Genomic DNA, 22,431 nt, shown 5'->3' with positions numbered 1-22,431 from the left:
TGAATGAAAATGAGAACTGTGTGAAATTCAAATCAGTTGGCTGTCTTGCCGTTTCCTTTTACTGTGAACTCCCTGAGAAAATCAAAAATTTAATTATCATACTGTATCATATTTATATTTTAAAATAAATAAAGTGTTTTCACTAATTGAAAATGATAGATAGATAGATAGATAGATAGATAGATAGATAGATAGATAGATAGATAGATAGATAGATAGATAGATAGAAGTTTACATCGTCCAATGATAAAATATTTGCTTAAAAAAGACATTGTATGATACATCTAAAATATATGCTTTTTTGACATGCTTTTTCCTTCTTTATTATGACTGGCTTTAAGGTCCAATCCAAAATACTCTGAAGTTATATAGCATGTAGGAAACATGGCAAGTGTTTGTTTGACCTGATTTTAAGGAATGTTATTAAAGGGATTTTGTTTTTGTTTTTTTGAAGATGAAGAGGCTCAGTTCTGCATTTGGCCATCTTCAGAAGGCAGTGAGCAATTCTTGTTGTAGCTGCTTGAAGGGATGCACATGTAGTGTTGGAGAGCTACACGATGTGAAAGGGTTTAAGCCAGATAAATGGGAGCAAAATGTAAAGGGTTGTTTCATGGATGGAGGCAGACTGATGGATGCAGGGCTAAATCCTGTTGGACTGAAGTAAAGCACAGTCCCTAAAGGAGCCTCTCTGCGTCTGGTTGCCAATTTCTCTTTTCCTCTCTCTCATACTTCCTTTCTCATTACCAGTCTTATACCTCTGTATCTCCTAACTTCTGTTACAGTCACTTGATTACTCACGTCAGCCTTTCATGCTCATTCTGTTTGTATCTAACAGCCTTTTCTTTGTCCCTCTCCAGCTCTATATCTTTGTCCTGCTCTCTAACTTTCCTCTCCGTCTCTGGCCACATTGATTTGGTGATAGGGCACTCTTCATGCACCTCACCTTTTTGGAGTGCGGGAGAGGGAATGGGTTTTTCCTGCCAAGTGAAATCAAAGTGTTTCTTTTTTATTAAGCTGGGCCAAAATCCTCTCAACAGCTAGAAACTGTGCTGCTTTGAAGTCTTTTATAGCCCAAAGATCTGTTTGTGCACTCAGTGTTTGTATGGTCTCTGAAGCTCCTCACTCACTTTCTCTCTCTCTCTCTCTCTCTCTCTCTCTCTCTCTCTCTCTATCTCTGTTTTACACCTCCTGCGTTTCTCTCCTCTGAATTCTCTCTTTTTCTCCTTCACCATGCAACACAGGGAGATGGGCTGCAGCTGGAATATGAAATGACATTAACAAATGGACAGTCCTTCTGGACCCAGCATTTCTCTGCAGATGAATTTGGTGAGACATGACTGAAAGTGGGAGGAATTAATTTCTTACTATGTGAAAGCATGCCAAAGTGTATGCATTATATATATATACTACCTTTCAAAAGTGTGGGGTCAGTACAATAATTGAATGTTTTTAAAATAAGTATTTTATGCTCACCAAGGATACATTTATTTAAATAAGATACAGTCAAAACTGTAATAGTGTGACATTTCACAATATTGTGTGTTATTGCATTGTTTAATATGTTTTAAAATGTGATTTATTCTTTTGATTGCCATTTAGGTGATCAAACGTTTCTTATTATTATCATTTTTAAATAAACTGCTTAATGTTATTGTGAAAACCATTGTTTTTTCCCAGGATAAAAATAAATAAATAATCATTTACTCACCCTCAATGTTTTTCCAATCTGTATAATTTACCATCTAAAATGTGAGTGGTGAGAAGGGCAGATAGTTTTCAAGCTCCAAAACGATAAAAAAAAAGGGAAACCTCTTACAAATAGTCTTTATACTAATTAAAGTGCATTATCCAGGTATAAAAAAATGAACTTTTTATTTTCAGTGTAAACACAACTCACACTATTTATACTACAAAACGCAATAGAAAAAGTTTGCAAATCGGGATGCACCTCAAGTCTTTTGAAGTTACAGTATACAACAGCTTAAGATAAGAGCTTCAACGCTGACTAAAAATATTCCACTCCATCACAGCTCTCAAATCTCACATGTAAAATGTGAATGCAATGTTGGCACATCACATCTGTGACAGCAAATCTGGCATGTTATTGTCTTATTTAATGTAAAAAAAAAAAAGGTAATTTAGTTCTATTATTCATTTTGCCATGTTCACTATTCTATTTAATATGTGAATTAAATAATAATACTAATAATAAATATATATTTTGTCCCCTGGTTACTATTTACTGTAATTTAAAGTCATACTGTATGGAAAAGAACAGTGTGAACATACTGTTAAATTTCACATTCTTAGAAAGCTGTACAGCATTGAGAGAAAGAGAGTAAATGATGAGAATTCTTGGGTGAACTATTTTTTCAAGAGATTTATCATGCTTATAATCGTGACTGAAAACTGTTCTTTTTTTGCTCTGTTTATGTGTTTCAGGTATCCTGGAGACAGACATCACGTTCTTGGTTATATTCGCTACTGTGTTTACACTGTCTTGTTATTTTGCTTGTGAGTTTCCATGTCCTGGAGGTATAAAAGACCTTAGATGTGTTGGTCTCAGTGCATAATTTGCAAGTCTTATTATTCAGTGTTAAATTAAAAGTTATTTTTAGCCATCTCCTCCAGATAAACAGACCTACAGATACTATGAGTCTATCTGCATTAGTTATTCATTTCTCTTCAATCTCTTTTCTTCTGTGTAATTCTTTTAGATAATTTAAAGGGAAGACAGCTGCTCCATACGACCTATAAGATGTTTATGACTGCGGCTGGAGTGGAGGGTGAGAAAGGCCACTGCACACACTCTTATAGATAAAGCACACACATTTATATGACACTAGACTTTGCGACGCTGGATGCATAACAATATCTCTTGTGTCATCCCTTCTTTCTTTCCCCCTTATCTCCTCCCCACATTCATCTTCTTCCTCTGTGCTCTCATGGCTGCTACTGTGAATGATATCTCTCTTCTCTCTGGCATCCTTTACTTTCTGATTCCTTTCTTTCAGTCTTAAGCCTGCTTTTCTTTTGCATTTACTGGGGCGTTTATGCCAGAGATGGTGTTGGGAATGGCAGCCTCAAGATATTAGGTAAGAAAAACACTTTATGAATGAGTCAGATACTCCTTATCGGAAAATGAACCCTGATTGGGTGCTCTTAAATCATTCTGAAGGTTTTTTTGTATTTTTTATTTTAGTAATAACTAGCTGACTGTACATTATCTTGAATTTTATCTTGACCTACTTAGCATATAAATAAATGATTGACATGTAATATTATTTTTTATTCTCCAGTCCAATCTAGTTTCAATGTACACATCTTCCTCTATTTTAAAGAAAAGGGTTTTGTAAAACTATTTGATGAATCACAAATATTGTATTATAATATTGTACTAAACTGTATTACAATGCAGCATCTAAACACATTTGGTTTTAGCATCACACATTTGTGTGTTTGTGACTGTATTCATTTTTAAATGCTGACCTGATTCATAACCTACTTGTGGTCACCTGTGTAACTCTCTGCGGCTCTGTTCCTCTCACCAGGGAAATTACTCTTTTCTGTGAGCTTCCTGATTTTCTTGCTCATGCTGATTCTCCTGGGGAAGGGATTCACAGTCACCAGGTAGGAGGCCTTACTTCTCACATAATGTGGCTAATCATGCTAATGTGACCCAGATGTCCAGACAAATCTGTAGCCAAAGTTGAGTATGTGCTGAAAATGTGCTGTTCAAGAATGAGCTTCCTTTTGGTGCTGATGTTCTTTAAGTATGCATGTGATCCTTCATGTCTTTTGACCAACGGTTTCAAAGAAAATGACATAGTGATAATGTTTCTTTCTTTTTTTTCCAGAGCAAGAATAAGTCACAGTGGCTCTGTGAAATTATCCATTTATATGACGATATACACCATCATGTACATCATCCTCTTCATTTATGAAGCAGAGGTAAGATCTGATTCTCTTTTGGGCTGACAATAAGCTGAATATTCATAACATTCACTACTGTTCAAGAGTTTGAGGTCAATAAGGTTTTTATTTTTTTAAAGAAATACTTTTTCTCTTTCTATTTAATAAAAAGAGGCTGTTTTGCTTTTTGCTTTATATTTATCAAAGAATCCAAAAAAATGGATCACAGTTTTCACAAAAAAAAGCACAACGGTTTTCAACATTGGTAAAAATAAGATGTTTGTAAAAAAAAGATTTAAATAAATTATTAAAAAATGTTTGTTGAGAATTAAATCAACATATTAGCATGATTTCAGAAGGGGATCAAGTGACTGTAGTAATTACTGCTAAAAATTCAGCTTTGCCATCAGTGGAATAAATTACTTTTTTAAAATTAATTAAAATAGAAAACTGTTATAAAAAAATGTTTTTTAATTAATTTTTGTTTAAATAAATGAGCATTAAAACATTCAAGACACATTTTAAAATCTTATTGGCCCCCAAAATTTTGGATTTCTGATGCTTTTGTAGGCAATATACACTTTAAATTGAATGAACACAATATAATTTATCATTTTGTTCATTTATTGAAATAAAAGGTAACACTTTTCTTAAAGCCTTTATGTATAGTGCATTATAAATGTAGTTTTTATGCATTAATTATGCCTTGTAATAATGCATTGTACAATCTTATGAATAAATGTAATCTAAACGGGTAATACATTGTAACACTTATCAAGTCATCATTACACTATGCATTTTAAATTTGGTTATAATTATTTACGACAAGATATCATGTTACAACAAACATTATGAAGAATTCTAATGCATTGTACCCATTTTTAACCTGTTATAATGTATTATGCATAAAGGCTTTAAGTAAAATGTGGAGGGAAAAAAAATCTTAACTGTTATATTGTACTTTTAGTTTTTAGAAAAAATAATAATTTGCTACAATTACTTCAGTTGAAATGATGGATGCAGGCAAATAATATACCATAGATAACCACCACAGAAAGGTGCATGGATAACCACAGAAAATAAACATCAATCCATATCAGAAATGTCTTCAAATGTCTATTAATTTCCATATTACCTAAAGCATAAAACGATTGAAGACTCATCATCTTTGAGCACTATCTGCTGCAGTTTCTCATGCTGCACCCGAGAGCTACTCCACTCTATACATAATGTAAGGCTGCGAGATGAAGTTACTCAGCTTGAGCATGTCGTGCTGCTGTAGTGTGCTGTAATGGAACCCGGCAGATAGACAGATAGCTAGAAAGAGAGAAAGACAGGTAGAGAGAATGACCCAGATAAGCTAGATAAGACCCAGATAAGAGTTCCTGTTGCGTCTTGTGTCAATGTCACCCTTTGCTCTAATGCAGATTTGGTTGTTTGGATTTAAGGAATGTTCCGCCATTTTCCACTTATGCAGCCTAACAGATTGTGCCATGGTTGGGTTTAAAACCATCAGTCAAACAGATGGGTTGCCAAGGGCGGTGATTTCCCTGTTCCCACTCGCACTGTGTGTGTGTTTGTAGTTCTTTGATCCAGGCGAGGTGCTGTATGCTTATGACAGCCCTGCAGGGTACGGTCTAATGGGTCTGCAGCTGCTTGCCTACGTATGGTTCTGCTACGCTGTGCTGGTGTCCCTCAAACACTACCCTGAAAAACAACCTTTCTACATCCCCTTCTTCACTGCATACACTCTGTGGTGAGTTAATACAAAACAAGAAGCTTATATTATTATATTTTTCCATTGCTTTAATTAATTAGCTGAATAAACATGAATGTGCAAGAGGAAACATAAATTGTTACAAACCTGCTTATTTGAAACAGTGACTTTTTTCACATGCAACATCAACTGGCAGTAAAAGCACTTTTGCTCCCTTTTTATTCACCATAAAATAAAAATATATGTATTCTAAATGTGTTATTTATTTTACTCACTAATCTGAGCATGTTTAAGTTTATTCATTCATTTATTTGTTGGAATACTGTTTTAATTCAAAATGTTTTCAAGTCAGTCTTTCTGTAATGTATGCCAGATTTTATACTTAAACCCCATCTCTCACTTATAATTGAAACAACAACCATAGAATAAAATGGATTCCCTATCCTCCACTTTTTTTTTAATAATCTGTTTCACTTGGATACGTCACAATATGAAAACAAAAGATGTGACCCTACGTTAATAGTAACATAAAAGCCATTTAGTGTGCAATATGTTTTCATCATACAAAATAGTCAAATGTATTCAAAGTACAATATTTAACTTTGGCAAGAACTTTTCCAGATCCCACGTAAGGTGTCTGAGAGTATCTCTCATGGGTTTGAATCACTGGAAATGTGAACTCAAAGTAAAACCATTTTAATACTTATAAGTCTTTTTATGAGACTAGGTGAAACGGTTTGTCTCTACTTTGACTCAAAGCTCTCCACAGCCTTTGTAAATCTGTAAAGAAGATTGACAGTATAAAGCTTATGTTCCTCTTCTCATCCATTACTTTTTCACCCATAGGTTTTTTGCTGTGCCAGTCATGGCTCTGATTGCCAACTTTGGCATCTCTCGCTGGGCCAGGGAAAAGATTGTGAACGGCATCCAACTCGGCATCCATCTCTATGCCCATGTCGTCTTCCTGGTATGATTTTTTTGTTGCTGTTGTTTATTGTAACTTCATTTATGTAGGCTAATAATATGATAAAACGCCCTGTGTGACTAATCCTGTCATTCTAGGCCATCACACGTCCGTCAGCAGCCAATAAGAACTTTCCCTACCACGTGCGGACGTCACAGATAGGAATCCTTCTCTCCAGTCCTAAAGGCATGGGGGCGGAAAGCTTCCCTCATCATGCCTATGGGAATAGCTCCTTCCTGGGAGACTCTCAGCCAAACTTCACAGAGCTCTTCTCCATCCACTCAGTGAGTATTAGATGTTTGATAGAAATGAAAAACTGATTTAAATGTATGTGTTGAATATAAGTGAACTTATTTTGATGATAATATAATCAGGTTGGGCTGTTTTCTTATTTAATTTTCAAAAAAAGGTTTTTAGCATTGAATAACCATTTTTCCTGATTGTGTTGAAGATTGAAAAAAAAATCTAAATCAATTATTTTCACTATAAAAAAAACCTGTGCAATGCAAAGTTTCCATGGATGTTAAAGGTTCTAAATGTAACGTAGAGGCCAATAAATAACCTTTATTTTTAAGGGATAGTTCACAAAAAATGAAAATTTGAATAAGTTTATTGCTCCATTGGTATGGATTTGGAGAAATGTACAAATTCAAAATTTACATTACATCACTTGCTCACCACTGGATCCTCTGCAGTGAATGGGTGCCATCAGAATGAGCGTTCACAAAGCTGGTTAAAACGCAACATTAATCCAGTAAACTCCAGTCCACCAATTAATGGTGCATTTTTGCAATAAACAACCCAATCTTTAGGACATTTTCTTTTCTTATTTCAAACCACTGCTTCTGTCTAAAATACCAAAATGGCTAAAGTCCAAAATGCTCTATGAATAACATTGTTGTCTCATCTGAATCAATAGAGAAATATGCACAGATCAAGTACCATTTACAAGTGAAAACTGTCCAAAACTAAAGGTGAAAGGTGTGACAGTCTTTTTCACTGGAGGAAGTGATATTTTGGCCAGAGGCAATGGTTTACACAACTTTTCTGTGTGCTTGTTGGACTGGAGTTTGTGGTGATTTAATCAGCTGTTTAGACTCTTATTTTGATGGCACCCATTCACTGCAGAGGATTCATTGATGAGCAAGTGATGTAATGCTACATTTCTCCAAATCAGTTATGATGAAGAAACAAACTTGATGGCCTGAAGCGGAGAAATATTTCAGCAAATGTTCATTTTTGGGTGAACAGTTCATTTAAGAGTGTACATTCATATAGTTATTTCATATAATCCATGCTATGTTTCCTTATTGAGGACCCTGTGAAGACGATAGACGAGACAGTGGCTCGCAAGGGACAGGAAGTGCCACGGAACAGCGAGCACAAGATCATCACCACAACGGCGGACCTGTCGAATACCTCTCTTCCTCCTCCCATACCACCACGCAGCTCTGCACACTCTCCCCCTCCTCCTAGATTAACGTCCCACTTCACTGAGTATTTTAGTATGCAAGGGGCCATGGGGATGGGCTCCAATACCTAGAGAGGGCCACAGAGGAACGGGCCATGAGGAAACTACTTTCAAACATCTATGAGGTGCAAAAGAGTTCAATATTTCAATAGATTAGGTTAAGGCAAGCGTGAAAAAGCAAAGCCATTTTCAAAAAAGTTACCAAACATCCATATCTTTGAATTTGTAAAGAGAAACGCAAGCTGCAGAACGTCAAGAGAGAGAGTGGGGCATAACCTGCTCACACAGCCCCTAAAAAAATAAGAAGCAATAAATATTTCAGTGAGATGACAGAGAGTCACTGGAGAGAGATAATATACAGGCAGTGCAATAGTGACAGGAGACAATGGTGAATCTAGAGTATAGATATTTCAGGCTTAATGTGACCGTAGGATAGCAATGTGTACAGTAACAGTACAGTGAGCTCTTGACATTTTTTAGGCTTCATTCATTTCAAGTGGTGCCGCTAATATTTGTATTTCCATGCCATTTTAATTCAACAGAACGAAGTATTAATTTCCCTTGCTACTTTTTTTTATGTTTTGAGAATTTATGTATACAATTTGTCTGTAAAGTTGAGATAATTTAGGTTTTATATATTTTTATTCACATTGAATAAAAGCGAATACAGCTAGAGACTTTGCAAACTGATGTTAAACTGCATTGGCAAGTTAACTGTGGAACAACTAGGCAGTATTTGTAAGCCATGCATGTTTGTGCTTTGTCTACATTCTGATATATTCAATGTAATTTTGGGTGTGCCTAGGTTTCACTGATAGCGGTCTTAATTTTGTGTGCAGTACACACTTGTTCATAGTTACAGTATGTAGAGAATATTTATCGCAAGCGGATGATGAATGATGACTAGTTCATCTTTATCTCAGTCTTTCTGTATTGTCAATTCTGTGCAGGAGTGTGTGGAGTTCAAAAACTATTTGAACAGTTCTGAGTAATTTTGTTACGTATTTGTACATTTAATAACCCTCACAGTGGTCTTCAGCAGATATGGAGATCTTTTGTTCTGTCAGTGAGTAGAAATTAAATTCATTCGGCCTGCTGGGGTTATCTTAAGGTTTGTTTACTTGAGTGTCTGATGAAAATATAGCTCTACTCCTACAGAAACACTTTGTATTGACAGCATGGAGCACTTTACTGTTTTGAAACCCTTATTTCATTAGCATCAGAGACCCGTGAAAATGCAACCATAATGCAATACGGTGAAAGACAAATGTGCAGGTAAAATGTGATGGTTTTACCTGTAAAATGTCCTTTATGACTGCTGGTTTTTATTTATCTAACAAACAACCAGTTGTGGGTCTTATTTTGTTATATATCAACATATCCTATATAATCTCCATCTGAAATTGACCTGCTTTACATATAATCCTATAAATGATGTACAAAACAATGACATATTTATATTTCATTAAAAAAAAACACTTGAAGAACCATTAAATCTAGGTTCCCATGGTTTGATTTTTTTTATTAATGGATGTGCTTGAGCATTAAGCCATTCCCTTAATAAACACTGAACTTGTTCTGTCTGGAAGCAACCAGAAAAGATGATTTTAAAAGGCTTTGCCATGTGTGTGCTCTCTCACACCTAGAGAGAGCACACTTTTTGAATGTATGATAGAGATATATTAGCACATCACATTGGGGAGCACAGAAAGATTCAGTTAAGCACATTTCTGTTGCACTGTTCATACTGAATGCATTTTAATAGTGTCAAAAGACTTGGCAGTGCATACCCTTTTTGCCAAATTAAAATGGTCTGTTTTACAACATTGGCTTGTTTGTGTGTTTCATTTTGCAGTCTGATTAGCAATTAAGGGAGCTACAGTAAAAGTACAACGGACAAATCATTGTCATTTAAAAACGATGTAGTTTTATATTCTGTTCTAATGTTCTGCTGTGTAACATACTCTTCACACATCTTTAGTAATGTTTGCAGAATGACATATAACAACCTCATTATCTGTGATATGGAATATTTGTATTTTCAAAAATTCACTGATCATTTGAAATGTACTGAAGACAAAACAGTAATTTAAAATTATGAAAACTTTGTGACCAGTTAAAGGACATCTCCTTCAGTGATATACATTCTGAATATATTAATTAAAAAGTCATAGATATGTTAAGCATCAGCCAAAAATACAAAACACTGAGAGAAACTTTTAATGAGATGTTATTGAAATGTATACGGTTTTATTACATGAAATATAATGTAGAAATACAGTGTTTAAAGATCATAAGTCCTTTTTCTCAGACACCATTTGAGCTTTTTCTTCTCTGTATGCTTTCAGAAGTTGGTTTAACAAGTTCAGTTCACTGACACGTTTCATGGGGAACAGGGGCGGGAAAGGGTTGCCTTTATACTCCAGTACAGCCATAGATGCACGGTCCAGATTCTCCCTGTTAGGAATGCGGGCCATGCGTGTATATCCACCCGTCTGATTCTCAAATCTTACCGCCATAACTTTAAAAAGTTTGGGGATCAAATCTTTTTCCTGAATGGATAAATAAAAAAAATTTAAATGTTATATTTGAGACATACACACACACATAAAATTCTAGTGTGAACAAGGATTTATATCTTACTGTGAGCCAGAAATCAGCCATTTTCATTGCCTTTTCATTAGTATCTCCCTTTTTGGCATAATCAATCAACTAAAGAGAAAACAGAAACAAGACGAGCATACTTTTAGAGTACATTAACATTTAAACTTAACTTATTACTGCATTTCTAATGGCTTTTTACTACATTTAAAAATTTCACATTTACCCGATTTTCACTATTTTAGCCAATTTTAACAAAATCAATATCATTTAGTTTTTAAATCCCAATAATATTAATCTCTAATGGAAAAGAAATGTAGAACATCTCATGGCAGACTGAGCAGCAGAGGAACAGTTTATACTGGAACTGGAAGCAGGGTTTTGTACTTGCCTTTTCCGCGTAGAAGCGAACCTCGTCGGCTCGGGCTCTTGTTGTCTCTATTCTCTCGTGTCGAACCAGACCTGTGAGTATGTTCCGAAGCATGTTGATTCTGGACTCAGGTCCGAGTCCTATCCTTCGGGCCACCCGGCCATGAGAAATCAACGCCCGTAGGGTGAGTCGCATTTCGAGAATCGGTGAAGGACACTCCTCCAGAAAATAAAACCCCTCTCTTACACAACGTTAAAGATACTGAGGGGAAATGATTAAACTCAAGACGAGCACTTCTTTGATCAGCGATTACAAACACTGGAGAACAACAGAATTATTTATTTCATCCAGAGTATCAAGTTATATTTTCAGGTGACAGCTGAAGCACAAAAGTGCATGTGTGATGGTGCGTCGGTCTCAGGAGTCCGGGTTAAAAACCAGACTTTAGTACGGTTCCGATTACAAGTAATGTCAAAAGCGGTTACATTGTAATGCTGATGTTTGACCTCCTAAAATTTGTTTTATTAAACATATTTTAAGAACATCCAGAATAATTAATTTATTCAGAAAATGTTTAGCATGTTGTATGTGCCATCTCTAACGGTAGCCCAGTACTGCACAACACAATGGAAACAAGTCGCAACACAATGAAATTACTAAAATAATGGAAACAAGCTACGACACAATGAAATTAGCACAATACAACGGAAAAAAGGCACAACACAATGAAATTAGCTCCATAAAGCAAACAAGCCAACACAATTGTGTCGTGGCGATTTCATTGTGTTATGAACTACTAGGCCAATGTAGCCATGAGTTAAGCTATAATCAAGTTGGATACAATAATCTCCTGGAAGTAGACTGCAACTGGAAGTAGACAAAGTAAATATCAGTAAATCATAGAGTCTAATGTGTCATAATGTTTTATTAGCTTATATTAAGCTTTATTATGTGTAATGTTAGCCTACTAACTAATTTTAGTCACACAACATATCACCAGACTAGACTATATTGCATTTGTGAACACAACAAAATGTAAAATCTCAAGACAGCATTTCTTTCTTTAGCTGTGATTCAGATTAAACCTCATAAATAATTGAATGAATAGATTGGGTACAGTTGTTACAGAAACAATTGACAATTTATGTCAGTGCTAACAATCATCAATGGCCTACTTGCTTGACTTGAACATTATCTGAAATTCATAGAAATTCTTGTTTCGAATGTCTATTTGATGAAATAACTGTATCTACATGATTTATATTTATTGCAGTTATTAATATATTTTTAATTGATTATATTTATTATTACAAATATCATTACAAATATTATAATCAACTTGTATGTTTAGCCTTCTGCTGAATAGCTGACACAATATAGGCACTTTGTTGTGTGTTACTTTTATAGTAAGTTTTGCTACAAGCGTGATACATTTTAAAGTAGGCCCGTTAACAAATACAAATGAAGCACTTGGAGAAAGTATTTTAAATGCTTTTATTTTCACAGGCTTTTAATCTAAAAAAAATAAAAACTGATGGATTGCAGATTTAAAGGGTGTTTGTGATGTCGAATCAGCTTTAGTTGCTACTCATGGTGTCGGCGATCCATTGGCTGAACATGCAGACCTTGAAGAAAAGAGAATTCATAAAAATCATACAAGTGCTTCATATTAAACCAAATATGTTGCTTTGTGACAATTATTAAACAACAACAGCTATATTACCTTGCCATAGACACCAGGATGATTCTTCTCAGCACAGCCATAACCCCAGGACACAATACCGTGCAGCTGACCATTACACACCACAGGGCCACCAGAGTCACCCTGAAGAAGACAAACATAACAACTGGTCATTATTAAGATACTATTAATATTCGTGCAACAACAGTATATCTTGTCATCCTCTACCTGGCAAGAGTCCTTTCCTCCCTCCAGGTATCCAGCGCAGAACATGGTATCGGTGATCATACCAGGGTAGGAATTCTTACAGTCGCGGTCGGACAGGATGGGGATCTCCAGACACTGAAGCTTGTTGGAATCAGCAGCTACATAGAATTGAAAGCAAGAGCAACAGAGACGGAGTGAACTGAAGTGCTATGACCATGAAGTGTAAAGAAAGTGACATCAAGAATCCTGACACTCACTGGAGCTCATGGTGTTTCCCCAGCCAGTAACTCTGCACATGGTGCCATCGGCGGCACAGCCACTGGGCAGGGCCACAGGCTGCACGTACTGATTGAGGGTAGCGGGCTTGCTAAGCTTGATCAGCATGATGTCACTGTCAAGGGTCCAGTAGTCATAACTGGGGTGGGAGATGACCTTCTCAGAGGAGATGAACTGCTCACTTCCCTCATTAACTGCGATGTTGTGCTCGCCCAAACGGACCTCAAGGCGTCTGAAAGACAAATACTGTTCAGAACCAGAGGAAACCAATGAACCAGTGCTTAAACTACTCTATGAGGACGTCACTTACGACATATAGCAGTGACCAGCAGACACTACCCAGTACTCGCTGACCAGAGAGCCACCGCAGAAGTGGTAGCCAGAGTTCAGAGACACCTGCCAGGGCTGGGAATAGGGCTCGCATTCATATCCACCAACAATCTTGTCATCATCCAGAGCAACTACACAAATATCGAGTATCGTCATCATACTGACTATAATTTCCTGTAAAATAAGTGAAAATCATAATAGTAGTGAATGGAGTATATAACTCACAGGCAGCTCCAAGGAGCACCAGGAACACCAAAGACCTCATGATTGCAGATTGAACCTGTTCGATGAAGGTCTCGCTTTTACCTGTATTTATGGGACTGTCAGTCTACGCATTCATACCCAAGTGGGCCACCAATGACCAGTCAGCCTCAAATGACCTGTCTGAATATGTATATTTTAGGCTTTGTGACCTTCTCAGCAAGTTTCCAGCGGGAAACATGTTTTCGACAGCTGTCCATCTTCTCACCCAATGTTTGCTGAACATCTGAACTTTTCTCTATATTCAATGTAATTTTGGGTGTTCTTAGTTTTTACATTCAGCAGTAGTACACACGGTTTATTACAGTATGTAGAGAGTATTTATCCCAGTGGGATGATGAATGATGACATGCTCTTTCTGTATTGTCCATTCCATAATTGAAGTTTTGCTCAGATAATACAGGGGTCTGTGGAGTTAAAAAAAATAATTTTACAGCTCATTAAACATTTGTACATTTAATAACACTCACAGCGGACTTCAACAAATATGGAAATCTTGTATTCTGTCAGAGAGTAGAAAGTAGATTCATTCAGTCTGCTGTTAAACGTTTGTTTAATTGAGTGTCTGATGAATGTCTAACATATCCCATATCAGAATCCAAATCAGAATGAGCTTTATTGCCAGGTATGTTTACACATACGAGGAATCTGTTTTCGTGACAGAAGCTTCCACAGTGCAAGGGAATGACAGTGACAGGACAAAAGCACAGATAATAAAATAATACAAACAGAACAACTAAATAGGGAAGAACAATATACAGATTGACAATTGTATGTACAGGTATATTTCAATAGACAGTTTTGTATGTACAGGTACATTTTGTGCAAATTCGAAACGTAAACTACAGTAAGTATGTGTGTTAGATAAATAAGTGTATAAGCATATAAATAGTGTTTGTTCCACGTTTATGTTTATGAGATGGATTGCCTGAGGGAAGAAACTGTTCCTGTGTCTGGTCGTTCTGATGCACAGTGCTCTGTAGTGCCGACCAGATGGCAACAGTTCAAAGATGGAGTGTGCTGGATGTGAGGGGTCCAGAGTGATTTTGCCAGCCCTTTTGCTCACTCTGGATGAGTACAGTTCTTGGAGACTATGGAGGGTTATACCAATGATTCGCCTGGCAGTCTTGACTATCCAACATAGTCTTCTGAGATCAGATTTGGTAGCTGAGCTGAACCAGATAGTTATTGAAGTGCAGAGGACGGACTCGTTAGCTTGTCATTAGCGTTTTCATTCGAACCTATCGCTGTTTTCTTTTCTCCTCTCCTCTCTCTCGCTCCAGTTTTTCACAAGTTCATCAAACAACCGCAGTAAGAATATTTCATCAAGCACGGTGAGTAATGGCTTCTCCTGCTATTGTTATTTGCACCTCTTGCCACATGTACAGTTTATCTATCTCTGTCTCTGATGAGGGATTCACATGTGATAAATGCAGGGAAATAGTTAGGCTGACAGAGAAGATTTCAGAATTAGAGACACGCATCCAAACTTTAATTGAGGACAGTAAGAATGTTGGGGCTCTAGATACGGCTTTGGATGCGTCTAGCTCAGGGATTCCTGTACATTGTTCAGTTCCGGCAACAGAGCCCCTGCAGCAGGGCAACTGGGTCACAGTGAGGCAGCGTAGTCGTGGGTCAAAACACCGCTCTTCTGTTCTGATCAAAACATTAAACAGGTTCTCCCCACTCAGTGATGCACCCACTGAGAAACCTGATGAAAGTGCTCTAGTTATTGGTGATTCTATTGTACGGAACGTGAATATAGAGACACCAGCCACCATAGTCAAATGTTTACCGGGAGCCAGAGCGCCTGACATCTTGGCAAATTTAAAAGTGCTGGCTAATGCTAAACGTAAATACAGTAAGATTGTTATTCATGCCGGCACTAATGATGTTCGACTTCGCCAGTCAGAGATCACTAAAAATAACATTAAAGAGGTGTGTGAACTTGCAAGCTGTAATATGATATGTAATATGTAATATTACAAGACACTATAATATGCTCTGGTCCCCTCCCTGCTTACCGTGGTGATGAGATGCATAGCAGATTGTCATCACTCAATGGCTGGATGTCTAAGTGGTGCCCACAGAATAACATAGGTTTCATAGACAATTGGACGAGCTTTTGGGGCAGACCTGACCTGTTGAAAAGAGATGGTCTTCATCCCTTCTGGGGTGGCGGCACTCTTCTCTCTAGAAATATGGCAAATAGTCTTAGTGTTTATACTTGACTAACTGGGGCCCAGGTCAGGAAGCAGACAGACTGGCTAAACCGACCGTCTGCTAGCTGCCTCACGTCACAGAGGTCAGCTAATTCTCAGCACATAGAGACTCTTTCACCTAGATATCACACTATAGAGACTGTGTCTGTTCCCCGAACTAGAAAATACAACCCAAATTCCGGAAAAGTTGGGATGTTTTTTAAATTTTAATAAAATGAAAACTAAAAGACTTTCAAATCACATGAGCCAATATTTTATTCACAATAGAACATAGATAACATAGCAAATGTTTAAACTTAGAAAGTTTACAATTTTATGCACAAAATGAGCTCATTTCAATTTTGATTTCTGCTACAGGTCTCAAAATAGTTGGGACGGGGCATGTTTACCATGGTGTAGCATCTCCTTTTCTTTTCAAAACAGTTTGAAGACGTCTGGGCATTGAGGCTATGAGTTGCTGGAGTTTTGCTGTTGGAATTTGGTCCCATTCTTGCCTTATATAGATTTCCAGCTGCTGAAGAGTTCGTGGTCGTCTTTGACGTATTTTTCGTTTAATGATGCGCCAAATGTTCTCTATAGGTGAAAGATCTGGACTGCAGGCAGGCCAGGTTAGCACCCGGACTCTTCTACGGCGAAGCCATGCTGTTGTTATAGCTGCAGTATGTGGTTTTGCATTGTCCTGCTGAAATAAACAAGGCCTTCCCTGAAATAGACGTTGTTTGGAGGGAAGCATATGTTGCTCTAAAACCTTTATATACCTTTCAGCATTCACAGAGCCTTCCAAAACATGCAAGCTGCCCATACCGTATGCACTTATGCACCCCCATACCATCAGAGATGCTGGCTTTTGAACTGAACGCTGAAAACATGCTGGAAGGTCTCCCTCCTCTTTAGCCCGGAGGACACGGCGTCCGTGATTTCCAACAAGAATGTCAAATTTGGACTCGTCTGACCATAAAACACTATTCCACTTTGAAATAGTCAATTTTAAATGAGCCTTGGCCCACAGGACACGACGGCGCTTCTGGACCATGTTCACATATGGCTTCCTTTTTGCATGATAGAGCTTTAGTTGGCATCTGCTGATGGCACGGCGGATTGTGTTTACCGACAGTGGTTTCTGAAAGTATTCCTGGGCCCATTTAGTAATGTCATTGACACAATCATGCCGATGAGTGATGCAGTGTCGTCTGAGAGCCCGAAGACCACGGGCATCCAATAAAGGTCTCCGGCCTTGTCCCTTACGCACAGAGATTTCTCCAGTTTCTCTGAATCTTTTGATGATGTTATGCACTGTAGATGATGAGATTTGCAAAGCCTTAGCAATTTGACGTTGAGGAAAGTTTTCCACAATTTTTTTACGCAGTCTTTCACAGATTGGAGAGCCTCTGCCCATCTTTACTTCTGAGAGACTCTGCTTCTCTAAGACAAAGCTTTTATAGCTAATCATGTTACAGACCTGATATCAATTAACTTAATTAATCACTAGATGTTCTCCCAGCTGAATCTTTTCAAAACTGCTTGCTTTTTTAGCCATTTGTTGCCCCCGTGCCAACTTTTTTGAGACCTGTAGCAGGCATTAAATTTTAAATGAGCTAATTAAGTGGATAAAAGTGTAAAATTTCTCAGTTTAAACATTTTCTACGTTATCTATGTTCTTTTGTGAATAAAATATTGGCTCATGTGATTTGAAATTCCTTTAGTTTTCATTTTATTAAAATTTAAAAAATGTCCCAACTTTTCCGGAATTCGGGTTGTACAAAAAATGTCCAAACCAAGTTAAGATTAACAATTTAATTGAGGTTCAACAAATAAAAAACATATGCAATATGGATAAACAAATGATAAAGCTTGGCTCATTGAATATCAGATCCCTTTCTACGAAAACACTTTTTGTAAATAATATGATCACTGATCATAATATGGATTTGGATATGGATAGACATTCTGAACTCTATTGGGGTTAGACAACATGTTTCAGGACCTACTCATTGTTGAAATCATACTCTAGATTTAATACTGTCACATGGAATTGATGTTGATAGTGTTGAAATTATGCAGCCAAGTGATGATATCTCAGATCATTATTTAGTTTTGTGCAAACTTCATATAGCCAAAATTGTAAATTCTACTTCTTGTTACAAGTATGGAAGAACCATCACTTCTACCACAAAAGACTGCTTTTTAAGTTATCTTCCTGATGTATCCAAATTCCTTAGCATATCCAAAACCTCAGAACAACTTGATGATGTAACAGAAACTATGGACTCTCTCTTTTCTAGCACTTTAAATACAGTTGCTCCTCTACGCTTAAGGAAGGTTAAGGAAAACAGTTTGACACCATGGTATAATGAGCATACTCGCACCCTAAAGAGAGCAGCCCGAAAAATGGAGCGCAGCTGGAGGAAAACAAAACTAGAGGTATTTCGTATTGCTTGGTGGGAAAGTAACCTATCCTACAGAAAAGCATTAAAAACTGCTAGATCCGATTACTTTTCTTCTCTTTTAGAAGAAAACAAACATAACCCCAGGTATTTATTCAATACAGTGGCTAAATTAACGGGAAAAAAAAGCCTCAACAAGTGTTGACATTTCCCAACACCACAGCAGTAATGATTTTATGAACTACTTTACTTCTAAAATCGATACTATTAGAGATAAAATTGCAACCATTCAGCCGTCATCTACAGTATCGCATCAGACAGTGCACTATACACCCCCTGAGGAACAGTTCCACTCATTCTCTACTATAGGAGAGGAAGAATTGTATAAACTTGTTAAATCATCTAAACCAACAACATGTGTGTTAGACCCTATACCATCTAAGCTCCTAAAAGAGGTGCTTCCTGAAGTCATAGATCCTCTTCTGACTATTATTAATTCCTCATTGTCATTAGGATATGTCCCCAAAACCTTCAAACTGGCTGTTATTAAGCCTCTCATCAAAAAACCACAACTTGACCCCAAAGAACTAGTTAATTATAGACAAATCTCGAATCTCCCTTTTCTGTCCAAGATACTAGAAAAGGTGGTATCCTCACAATTATATTCCTTCTTAGAGAAAAATGGTATATGTGAGGATTTCCAGTCAGGATTTAGACCGTATCATAGTACTGAGATTGCTCTCCTTAGAGTTACAAATGATCTACTCTTACTAATGGAATGCCAAAACTAATGGAATGCATAGTCGATATAAAAAACTGGATGACGAGTAATTTCTTACTGCTAAATTCTGAAAAAACAGAGGCGTTAATTATAGGACCTAAAACTCTGCTTGTAATAACCTAGAACACTGTTTTAGACTTGATGGTTGCTCTGTCAATTCTTCATCATCAGTTAGGAACCAAGGTGTGCTACTTGATCGCAATCTTTCCTTAGAAAGCCACGTTTCTAGCATTTGTAAAACTGCATTTTTCCATCTCAAAAATATATCTAAATTACGGCCTATGCTCTCAATGTCAAATGCAGAAATGTTAATCCATTCATTTATGACCTCAAGGTTAGATTATTGTAATGCTTTATTGGGTGGTTGTTCTGCACGCTTAGTAAACTAACTACAGCTAGTCCAAGATACCGGGAAGTTACTAGAACCAGGAAGTATGACCATATTAGCCCGGTCCTGTCAACACTTCACTGGCTCCCTATCAAACATCGTATAGATTTTAAAATATTGTTTATTACTTATAAAGCCCAGAATGGTTTGCACCTCAGTATTTGAATGAGCTCCTTTTACATTATAATCCTCTACGTCCGCTACGTTCTCAAAACTCAGGCAATTTGATAATACCTAGAATATCAAAATCAACTGCGGGTGGCAGATCCTTTTCCTATTTGGCGCCTTATCTCTGGAATAACCTACCTAACATTGTTCGGGAGGCAGACACACTCTTGCAGTTTAAATCTATATTAAAGACCCATCTCTTTAACCTGGCTTACACATAACATACTAATATGCTTTTAATATCCAAATCTGTTAAAGGATTTTTAGGCTGCATTAATTAGGTAAACCGGAACCGGGAATACTTCACATAACACCCTATGTACTTGCTACATCATTAGAAGAATGGCATCTACGCTAATATTAGTCTGTTTCTCTCTTATTCCAAGGTCACCGTAGCCACCAGATCCAGTCTGTATCCAGATCAGAGGGTCACTGCAGTCACCCGGATCCAGTACGTATCCAGACCAGATGGTGGATCAGCACCTAGAAAGGACCTCTACTGCCCTGAAAGACAGCGGAGACCAGGACAACTAGAGCCCCAGATACAGATCCCCTGTAAAGACCTTGTCTCAGAGGAGCACCAGGACAAGACCACAGGAAACAGATGATTCTTCTGCACAATCTGACTTTGCTGCAGCCTGGAATTGAACTACTGGTTTCGTCTGGTCAGAGGAGAACTGGCCCCCCAACTGAGCCTGGTTTCTCCCAAGGTTTTTTTCTCCATTCTGTCACCGATGGAGTTTCGGTTCCTTGCCACTGTCGCCTCTGGCTTGCGTAGTTGGGGTCACTTCATCTACAACGATATCGTTGACTTGATTGCATATAAATGCACAGACATTATTTAACTGAACAGAGATGATATCACTGAATTCAATGATGAACTGCCTTCAACTATCATTTTGCATTATTGACACACTGTTTTCCTAATGAATGTTGTTCAGTTGCTTTGACGCAATGTATTTTGTTTAAAGCGCTATATAAATAAAGGTGACTTGACTTGACTTGACCTAGCGAAGGAAGTACAACCTCTGCTGGGCCTTTTTCACAATGGAATCAATGTGAGTGTCCCACTTCAGGTCCTGAGAGATAGGGGTGCCCAGGAACCTGCATGTCTCCACAGCTGTTACAATGCTGTTCATGATGGTGAGTGGGGGGAGTGCAGGGAGGGGGGGGGGGTTCTCCTGAATTCCACGGTCATCTCCACAGTTTTGAGCGTATTAAGCTTCAAGTTTTTAAGACTGCACCAGACAGCCAGTTCTTTAACCTCCTGTCTGTAAGCAGACTCATTACCATCCTGAATGAGGCAGATGAGTGTGGTGTCATCTGCAAACTTTGGGAGCTTGACAGAGGGGTCCTTTGAAGTGCAGTCGTTCATGTATGGGGAGAAGAGCAGAGGGGAGAGCAGAAATCCCTGAGGGGCGCCAGTGCTGATGGTGCGTTTACTGGATGAGAATTTTCCTAGCTTCACTAGCTTCTGCCTGTCTGTCAGAAAGCTGGTAATCCACTAATATAATGACATAGACACATAATGACATAGACATATTATATAAAATGTTTTTTTACATTTACATTTTTTCATTTAGCAAGAGCTTCTCTTAACTTTCTCTTTTTTAACCCTTTCCCCATCATTGATGGGATTTTTAATATTTTCATGTTTTTACTCTTATCAGACTACAGTTACTATTAATTGATTACATAATTATTCATATAATAATAATAAATTGTTCATAATTTATTGATTCTCTTTAATTATTCTTTTTCATCTTTTCAAATTTCCTTTCTAAAATAGCCTACCACTTATATACATTTCCACAAAGACAAGGTACTAGTCAGGTGACTATGATTCCGCAGAAAATTAAAAGGACTGGCATTGGATTTACAGAAATCATTTAAACTTTAAGTAGTGTTTTCTCAAAATTTGAACACTGCATTAACTACTGGTAAACACCTTCCTTTTTATTTGAATTATCGCTCAGTGACTTATGCAACCATGTATTACTTTAGAAGTCTGTCTTTCAAACACAAAATAAATTGCACATATTCACATTTCTTATTTAAATGTAATGCAAAATAATAATAATAATAATATAATAATAATAAAATTCAGCTGAACTTCTTTGACCTGATTTATTTCCCTGAAGCACCCCCTGATATTTTAAAATAATAAATAAATAATTAACTTTTGTCACAGTTCTCTGACCTTGGTCAATGGTAACATGACACTGTAAACAAATTAAATATTTCTTTTTTTAAGTAAATGTTTTATTTTGTTTGTTGGCATTTTAAAATGACTTAGATTAATTTCACATTTTTATAATTTAATTAGCTTTTGGTTAAACTCACTAACCCCTGCAGTTCCTTCATAAAGCCCATTTTGAGAAACCTTGGCATAATTTTCAATGCACTCCAAGTTGTTAATAACAACTTCTTTCTCTTTGTATTTTTCAAGATTATCCTTTTAAATCAATGTGATAAACAAGTTACGTCATAAGTAATGAAAAATCAGTAGCTACTGCAATTTGTAAGTAATCAAAAACCTAGCCTAGCATTGCTTACAAATATCAATAACAATATACCGTACGCTTGTCTTTAAAGGAGACATAACACATTTTCTCTCATGTTAATCTTGAGTACCTATAGAATAGTATTGCATCTTTCATACCCATGAAGAATTTTAAGTTTTATCTGACTTATAAAA

The 22,431-nt window shown here is 37.0% G+C and overlaps 3 protein-coding genes across 3 annotated transcripts in view; 1 reads left to right on the top strand and 2 right to left on the bottom strand.

Moving 5' to 3' along the window:
• LOC132158465 (transmembrane protein 145-like) overlaps window positions 1–9,168 on the top strand; it is a 29,435-nt gene extending 20,267 nt beyond the window's left edge. Inside the window, exons 6-16 of the mRNA XM_059567891.1 lie at window positions 455–496; window positions 1,242–1,326; window positions 2,443–2,514; window positions 2,718–2,786; window positions 3,015–3,095; window positions 3,552–3,630; window positions 3,858–3,951; window positions 5,496–5,668; window positions 6,476–6,596; window positions 6,692–6,877; window positions 7,909–9,168. Of these exons, the coding sequence (XP_059423874.1) occupies window positions 455–496; window positions 1,242–1,326; window positions 2,443–2,514; window positions 2,718–2,786; window positions 3,015–3,095; window positions 3,552–3,630; window positions 3,858–3,951; window positions 5,496–5,668; window positions 6,476–6,596; window positions 6,692–6,877; window positions 7,909–8,136 (1,230 nt within the window). The 3' untranslated portion in view covers window positions 8,137–9,168. The remainder of the gene's footprint in view (window positions 1–454; window positions 497–1,241; window positions 1,327–2,442; window positions 2,515–2,717; window positions 2,787–3,014; window positions 3,096–3,551; window positions 3,631–3,857; window positions 3,952–5,495; window positions 5,669–6,475; window positions 6,597–6,691; window positions 6,878–7,908) is intronic.
• Window positions 9,169–10,249: 1,081 nt separating this feature from the next.
• Window positions 10,250–11,481, bottom strand: mrpl17 (mitochondrial ribosomal protein L17). Its single transcript, XM_059567057.1, has 3 exons — window positions 11,057–11,481; window positions 10,708–10,776; window positions 10,250–10,616 (listed from the first exon to the last, which is right to left on the bottom strand). Exons 1-3 carry the CDS (start codon window positions 11,228–11,230, stop codon window positions 10,356–10,358), a joined length of 504 nt encoding a protein of 167 aa, XP_059423040.1. The 5' UTR covers window positions 11,231–11,481; the 3' UTR covers window positions 10,250–10,355.
• Window positions 11,482–12,515: 1,034 nt separating this feature from the next.
• Window positions 12,516–13,868, bottom strand: LOC132158464 (trypsin-2-like). The gene is made up of 6 exons (XM_059567890.1): window positions 13,755–13,868; window positions 13,510–13,660; window positions 13,181–13,431; window positions 12,945–13,081; window positions 12,759–12,860; window positions 12,516–12,660 (listed from the first exon to the last, which is right to left on the bottom strand). The coding sequence occupies exons 1-6, from the start codon at window positions 13,792–13,794 to the stop codon at window positions 12,613–12,615; spliced, it is 729 nt and encodes a 242-aa protein (XP_059423873.1). The 5' UTR covers window positions 13,795–13,868; the 3' UTR covers window positions 12,516–12,612.
• Window positions 13,869–22,431: the final 8,563 nt, after the last annotated feature.

Source organism: Carassius carassius, chromosome 15 (assembly GCF_963082965.1).
Source record: "Carassius carassius chromosome 15, fCarCar2.1, whole genome shotgun sequence".
NCBI classification, from domain to species: Eukaryota; Metazoa; Chordata; class Actinopteri; order Cypriniformes; family Cyprinidae; genus Carassius; species Carassius carassius.
The sequence above is the reverse complement of the archived record's forward strand: the minus strand, read 5'-3'. Positions and strand labels throughout refer to the sequence as shown.